This window comes from Vombatus ursinus, unplaced genomic scaffold (assembly GCF_900497805.2).
Source record: "Vombatus ursinus unplaced genomic scaffold, bare-nosed wombat genome assembly UNPS02005659.1, whole genome shotgun sequence".
Classification (NCBI taxonomy): domain Eukaryota; kingdom Metazoa; phylum Chordata; class Mammalia; order Diprotodontia; family Vombatidae; genus Vombatus; species Vombatus ursinus.
In genome coordinates, this window is record NW_020945437.1 from 26,069,950 (window position 1) to 26,077,129 (window position 7,180).

General features: G+C 43.1%; 1 protein-coding gene across 2 annotated transcripts in view; it reads left to right on the forward strand.

Annotated features, from left to right (window-relative positions):
- The window catches only part of PDE2A (phosphodiesterase 2A), a 117,632-nt gene that overhangs the window by 57,799 nt on the left and 52,653 nt on the right, over nt 1-7,180 (forward strand). For both annotated transcript variants that reach the window (XM_027848274.1, XM_027848275.1), the window contains exon 3: nt 1,024-1,112. In XM_027848274.1, coding sequence (XP_027704075.1) covers nt 1,024-1,112 — 89 coding nt within the window. The remainder of the gene's footprint in view (nt 1-1,023; nt 1,113-7,180) is intronic.

Below are 7,180 nucleotides of genomic sequence, written 5' to 3' on the forward strand. Positions count from 1 at the left end.
GAGAGAGAGAGAGAGAGAGAGAGAGAGAGAGAGAGAGATCAGGATGAACTAGGGGAGGGAGGATGAGAGAGAAGGCTTCCTGGGGGTGCTAGGGTTTGTCTTGGCCATAAGATCATAGGTTTTAGAGCGGAAAGGGATCTTGAAGATTGTCAAAGCTCTCTGTAGAAAGATGACACATGAATTCTTGAAGCATTCCACATTTTTTTCCCATTCACTTCTCAGTTCCTTGTAATCTGGCTTCTAATCCTACCCGAAGAGAGCCAAACTGCTCTCTCCATGGTTACTGATGATTTCCTAACTGTTAAATTCAGTGACCTTTCCTCGGTCCTCGCTTTATGAAACCTTTCTGTCACTATTTACCACCCCCTTCTCCTGGACACTCTTGTTTCCTGGATACTGTCTCCTGTATTGTAGTAGCCTCCTCATTGGTCTGTCAGCTTCTAGTCTCTCCCATTTTCAGTCCATATTTCACACAAAACCATGTTTCTGAAATACGGATCTAACTATGCCATGCCCCTACTGGGAATCTTCAGTGGCTCCCTCTTGCCTCTAGTATAAAGTACAAAACCTTTGGCTTCTGTGACAGTACTCTGTCTCAGTTTTTCTATCAGTGTGATCATTTCTTCTGTCTCCTTTGCCCAAGGATCATCTGGTTCCTGAGCAGGAAGTGTGAGCACCTTCTAGATTTCATCTTGGGCCCCTTTTCTCTCTCCACTATCTCCCTCAGTGATCAGTTCCAAGAGATTCAGTTGACTTTATATAGATGATTTCCAGATATACAAAACCAGCTCTGAGCTTTTCCCATATACCTATATATGTACAAGACCCAGCCAAAAGCTTCATACTTGCATGAGGGAAGAAATCAAAAGGAGTAATACTTTAAATAGCATCAGTAACAATGAATTAGAAATGTGTTGAAATAGAAATAATGCTCTGGGATCCAAGCTGGGGTGAGGGGATTGGAGGCAAGAAGGCTGGAGAAGACTGCCATGTACCAATCTCACAAGGCTCTTTCTGCTCTAGGAAACTGTCTACACTTACCTGCTTGATGGAGAATCCCAGCTGGTGTGTACAGACCCCCCACATGATCTACCCCAGGAGGGGAAAGTTCGGTGAGTCTCATACTCTGGGTTCCTACAACCAGGTAGAGTCATCTATCCTGTAGGAGGGGTTGGCACTAGTCACTACTTGGCCAACTTCATAGTGGGATGCAGGGCACTTTTGGAAGTCCCCATCTGTCCTCAAACAATCCCCTCCTTACTGACCTGATTCTTATCTTAGGATATTAGAATCTATGAGTGTTAAAACTACAAGTTAGAATCACAGAAGTTTTGAATAGTAGAAAGTTGGAATTGTAGAATATTAGAATCCAAGTTAAGTTACAAGCATAACATGTTAGAATCTTAGAAAGTTAGATAATACAGGCTAAAATCATATAATATTGAAATCTTAACATTGAATCATTAAAATTTCAGAATGTTGAAGTCTTAGGATGTTAGAATTATAAAAGTATAGAAAGTTAGAATCATAGAATGTTGGAAGCAGGTTCTTTTTTTTTTTTTTTTTGGTGAAGTAATTGGTGTTGAGTGACTTGCCCAGAGTCACACAGCTAGTGAGTGTTATGTGTCTGAGGATGGATTTGAACTCAGGTCCTCCTGACTCCAGGACCAGTGCTTTATCCACTGTGCCACCTAGCTGCCCCTGGAAGCAGGTTCTTATGTTGACCCAGTATGAAAGTTCCTGGAGAAGAATCCAGGCTTTCTACCTCCTGGCCAATGGCCTTAGTAATCATTAGTTAGCAGCTAGAGTTTTTAACCCCTTCTCCTGTAAGTCACTGAGTAGAGCCCAGAGGATCTTCTCCCCATCCACTCACCTCATTCTCCATCTTTCCATTTACTTTGAAGAGAAAACATAAGCACCCTTCCCTTCTCAGACTCTATTAACTAAAATGGAGCTGATGACCACGGGAGTTTAATTAAACCTTTAAAGAGAAACCAATAAACACTCTTGGGCTCTGGGTACCATTCTGGATTTATTAGGGAAGGTCATGCCCCATGTAGGGGCACCCAGCCTCAGAACTGTCTCCCTAATGCTCAGCTTCACTCTTGCTTTCTTAAGCCCAAGCCTGGTACATGTTAGGTGCTTGGCCAGTATTTGTTGGTGAAGAGGGAAGGAGAAGGAATATGTCTCCTTGGAATTCAGTAATACAAGGAAAGGGGATGGAGGCTCCAGCTTGTGTGTTTTTCTGTTTCTTGTAGGAGTTTTAAATTTTTAATCGTTATCCCTTCCCTCTAAGATAATGACTCCTCTGCTTTGTCATTGAATCTTAGAATCACATAATGTTAGACTTTTAGCATTATAGAATGTGAAAATTGCAGAATCTTGGCATCATGGAATTTTAGAATCCTATAATGTTAAAATCATAGAATCACAGAATGCTGATGTTAGAATTTTTGAATATTAGCATATTAGAATATTAGCATCATAGAAGCACAGAATATTAGAATCTTAGAAGGTTAAAATCCACAGAATTTTAAAATCAGAGAATGCTGGAATCACATAGCACTTTAGATTCAGTGAATGTTGTAATCTTAGTATATTAAAATTACAGAATGAGGTTTCCATCTGAGTTCAAACCGTCATCACCTCTCATCGAGAATCTATGTTAGGGGTTAGAAAATTGATAACCCTGATGCTTTTTGTCAGACTCTAACCTAATTAGAATACTAGAATCCTAGAATGTCAGAATTAAATTAAAAACATTTATTAAGAATAGATTAGCTACTAGAGGTATTATGCAGCAGTAGATAGAACATGCTAGACTTGGAGTAAGAAAGATATATGTTCAAATCCTATCTTTGACACTTAATGGCTGTTTGACTCCAGGCAAATCACTTAATCTCTCTGATCCTTAGTTTCCTCATCTATAAAATGGGAGTGTTACAGATTCATCTTTGCTATTTCTCTCAAAGGATTATTCTGAGGCTTGAATGATTAAATGTGCCTTGCAAACATTAGAATGCTATGTGAATGTCAGTTATTTTGTCCAGAGCCTGTCCCTCTAAGAGATACAAAGATTAGATACAACTTGTTCCCTACCTCATAGGACTCATCTCATAGGAGTGATAAGACATAGACAGAAATGATTTTTAATTAAGAAGTAGGGTGTGCAAGTAAATGAGAGAGATACCAGCATAGTGGGAGGGAGGGGGAGGGGCAGAGTGAGACAGAGAGAGAGAGAGTCAGACACACACACACACACACACACAGAGGTAGAGGTAGAGATTATGTTTAGCTGGGGAGACAAGGGAAGGCTTCCTGGAAAAAATGCATTGGAGCTAGGTCATGGAATCTTAGAATCATTGAACATTAAAGCTGTGAGGGACCAGAGTGAACATTTATTTAACCCTATGATTTTATAGCTGGAAAACTGAGGCTCAGAGAGGTCCCATGACTTGCCCTAAGTGACACAACTAGGATCAGGGTTAGGGTCAGGATTCAAACCAGAAGCAGAATCAGTATGTGAATTGAACTCAAAATGTCCTGTTGACTAGGCTCAAAAATGCCTTCAGTATCTCTAAGAGAATCCCCAAGAGATAAGTCTGGGAATATTCCAATTCTTGGGAATGCTTTGCCTAGCCATAGCATGTCCAATTTAATCCAATCCAATCCCATCTAATGTAACCTGTGGACCAGGGCTTCCTTTCCCTCCAAGACTCTGGGTTCATATGGACCAGGTTTGTTTCTGGAGCATGCCTCTAAGAATGTCCCTTTCTTTGTCTCCACCTAGAATTACTCTAGGAAAATCTTTAAATATAGCTTCCATTTGGCTTGTGTCATGAAATATGAGTAATGAGGGGTAGAGGGGAGGGACCCACCTCTGGTACAAGCACTGAAGGTACCAAATGCATATCTGGTATGGGACAGCTTTTATTTCATTGCACAGAAAATGCACACAATGGAAAGGATTTGCAGGAAACATAAACAGATATAGAAATACACAAAGCCCTCAGTCCAAAGCTACTCCTGGGAAAGAACTGAATTTGAGATTGGTATGGGAGCAACCTTTTGATGCTCTGTCTCTTGGCTCCCAATCCAGCCCAGTTTTGTCTTCCTAACCTGAGGCAGCTGATGGCACTGAGTCTTAAGTCAGGAAGACCTGAGTTCAGATCAGACACTTGCATGTGTCTCTGGGCAAGTCATTTAACCATTGTTTATTTCAGTTTCCTTAACTGTAAAATGAGTATAATAACAGCATCTACCTCACAGGCTTGTTGTGAGTATCAAATGAGATATTTGTAAAGTGCTTAGCACAGTGCCTGGCGCATAGTAGGTGCTACATAAATGCTTATTTCCTTTCCTTCCCAACCATACAGTGATTTCCCTTAGCAGAGGGGCTGTTTACCTTACTTGGTCACTTTTGTGGTACATGGCCCAGGTCTGGGCTCAGGCCCATCTGATTGGTTGATTTCCTCTTCAGTGGGAATGGGCCATCTATTGCCCCCCAAAAATGCCTATGGGAGGCGGAATTCACTTGTTAAGCCCCTGACATGTGCCAGGACCTATGATCAGAAACAGAGAGTCTGCAGACATGAGGAAGAACAGAGCTCCTGCCCTCATAACATAGCATAGCAGGTGTGCTGAGACACACATACCCATTACCAATGAAAGACAAAATGAGATATGTAGAGAGAAGAGGCCAGAGCCTGGGATGAAAGGTTGGGAAGGGAGGAATCACTTTCAGGGAAAGGAGATGATAATAATAAATTACATTTCCATAGGGCTTGAAGGTATACACTTAATAATAACCTTATGTGGAATAACTGTTGCAAACATTATTATTACCATTTTAGAGATGAGGAAACTGAGACTGAGTGACTTGCCAATGTAGAAGCGAGGACTTGAACATTCTTGACTTCATGGCCAACATTATTTCTGCTACACAAGGATCCATCAAGGAAGTGGTATCTGAATTGGCTCTTGAAGGGAAGAAAAACATTCAACTGGGGGAGATATGGAAGGAGTGGGTTACCCGCAGGACACAATGAGGGAACAGACAGTAATTCTTCTACCTTAGTTTCCACCTACTCCAGGAAGGCTCCCCTGACTATCCAGAGCTATAATACCTTCTTCTTATCTGAGTCTTCTACACCTAAACAGACATTTGGGATCTTAGATCTAAAATAAGTACAGGGAAGCTAAAAAAACTTGTCCAAGGTTACATATGTAATAAGGAGAAGGGAATAAGCATTTATTAAGTGCCTGCTATGTGCCAGGCATTGTGCTAAGCATGTTTACAAATATTGCTTCATTTAATCCTCACAATTCTGTGAGATAGGTGCTAACTATCCTCATTTTATAGTTGAGGAAACTGAGGCAAACAGAAGTTAAATGACTTGCCCAGGCTCACACAGCTAGTAAATTTCTGAGGACCTATATAAACTTAGGTCTTACTGACTCCAAGCCCACCCAGTTTTCTATCCATTGTGTCTCTCAGCTTCCATTTAACTGTCTCTAATAAGCATTTAGAGGTGGAATTTGAACCCAGGTCCTCTGATTACAGAATCGAGCACCTTTTCCTCAGTACCACAATGCTTTCCTAAAGTGATGGGGAAGAATTTACAAATCTACAAAGTGTCTATTATGTATAGGGAACTCTACTCACTCCTGTGGATGCAAAGATAAAATTGACCCTGCCTTCTAGGAGCTTACGATCCAACGGAAGGGACAGGATGTGTATACAAATCACTTAGACAGAAGCTAGGTAGAAAAATTCTGTGAAAATTCTAGGAGGCAGAGATTTCTTTTAATTGGGGAGGAGAGTTGTGTGGGATGGGGTAAGGAGACTTTCTGGAGGGGGTAGCATCTAAGCTGAGCCTTGAAGGAAGGAGAGGGATTTCATAGGTGGAAATTTGGAGAGAAGATATCTCAGGCATGGGAGAAAGCCTGAACATGTGACTAGGGACTGGAAAAAGCAGGATGAGATCAGACAATAGTGGATAGTTCAGTCTGACTAGAATACAGAATGAATGAATGAATGGAGTAGAGTTAAGACTGGAACGTTTGGTTGGGGCCAGACTGTGAAGGCCTTGAATGCCAGTATCAGAATTTGTCACTTTATCCTGTAGGTAATAGGGTTAATGAGCAGGAAAGTAACATGGTCAGACCTGTGATTGAAGGAAATCACTTAGATGGCATGTGAAGGGTAGATGGGAAAGGAAAAAGGCAGGAGTCAGGGAGTCCAGTGAGGAGGCTATTCCAACAGTCAAGGTGAGAGGTGATGATGGCATGACCTAGGGTGGTCTAGGGGAGGAGAGAGAAGGAGGGTAGATGCCAGAAATAGTGAGGAAGTAGAATCAACCAGATGTGGCTGAAGAGCCCATACCTAGCGAGTGTTCAGGGAGAAAACAACTATTTGGTGAGGCTGAGGGTGTTGTAGGGGCAGAAAGGAGCATGTGGGTTGCATAGAGTGAATCAGAGGAGAGAACTGAGCTAGGCAGAGGATAAAGGAATGGGGCAAGATGCTCCATAGGTTTTGAGGAAGCGTCTAGGCCAGTCCAACCTTGGCAGAAATGGGAGGAAGAGAAGGCCAGGGACGAGAAGGGATGCTACAAGCCCTGGCCCAAGGACCAGCCCTGGAGGCTACTGTGGCTGGGCAAGATGCCAGGGGGACGAGTGCATTGGCACAGGGCCTGTTCCTCCAGGAAACCCTGGATGGCCTGCAAACAGGAGCAGGTGTGAAGTGGTGGCAGGGCCATAAAGACAGATAAGGGCCCAGGGGAAGGGGGGGGAGGGCAGAGGCTGGGCCACCTCCTTAGAACCCACCTCACAGGAGAAATAGGGCCCTTTCCTTGGGGAGCCCTAGATCTGGGGGGGAATGACCCTGGCCCTCTGAGAGCCCCAGGCTGAGGGGGGAGATATGGCCCTCAGAGATTTTGCCCACTTCCCCCCACATCCCAGAATCATGGGGAACTCAGGCTAGGAAAGGCCTCTGAGAGCTTCTCTGGGGAGCCCGTATCTGAGCAGGAATCCCTCAGGAAGGTCCGGAGTCAAGCCTCTTTTTGAAGGCCTCAACTGAAGGGGAACTTGGCCCTTTTTCATAGTGTCAATTTAATTCAAATCAACTGGAAAGGAAGGAAGGAAGGAAGGAAGGAAAGAAGGGAGGGAGGAAGGGAGGAAG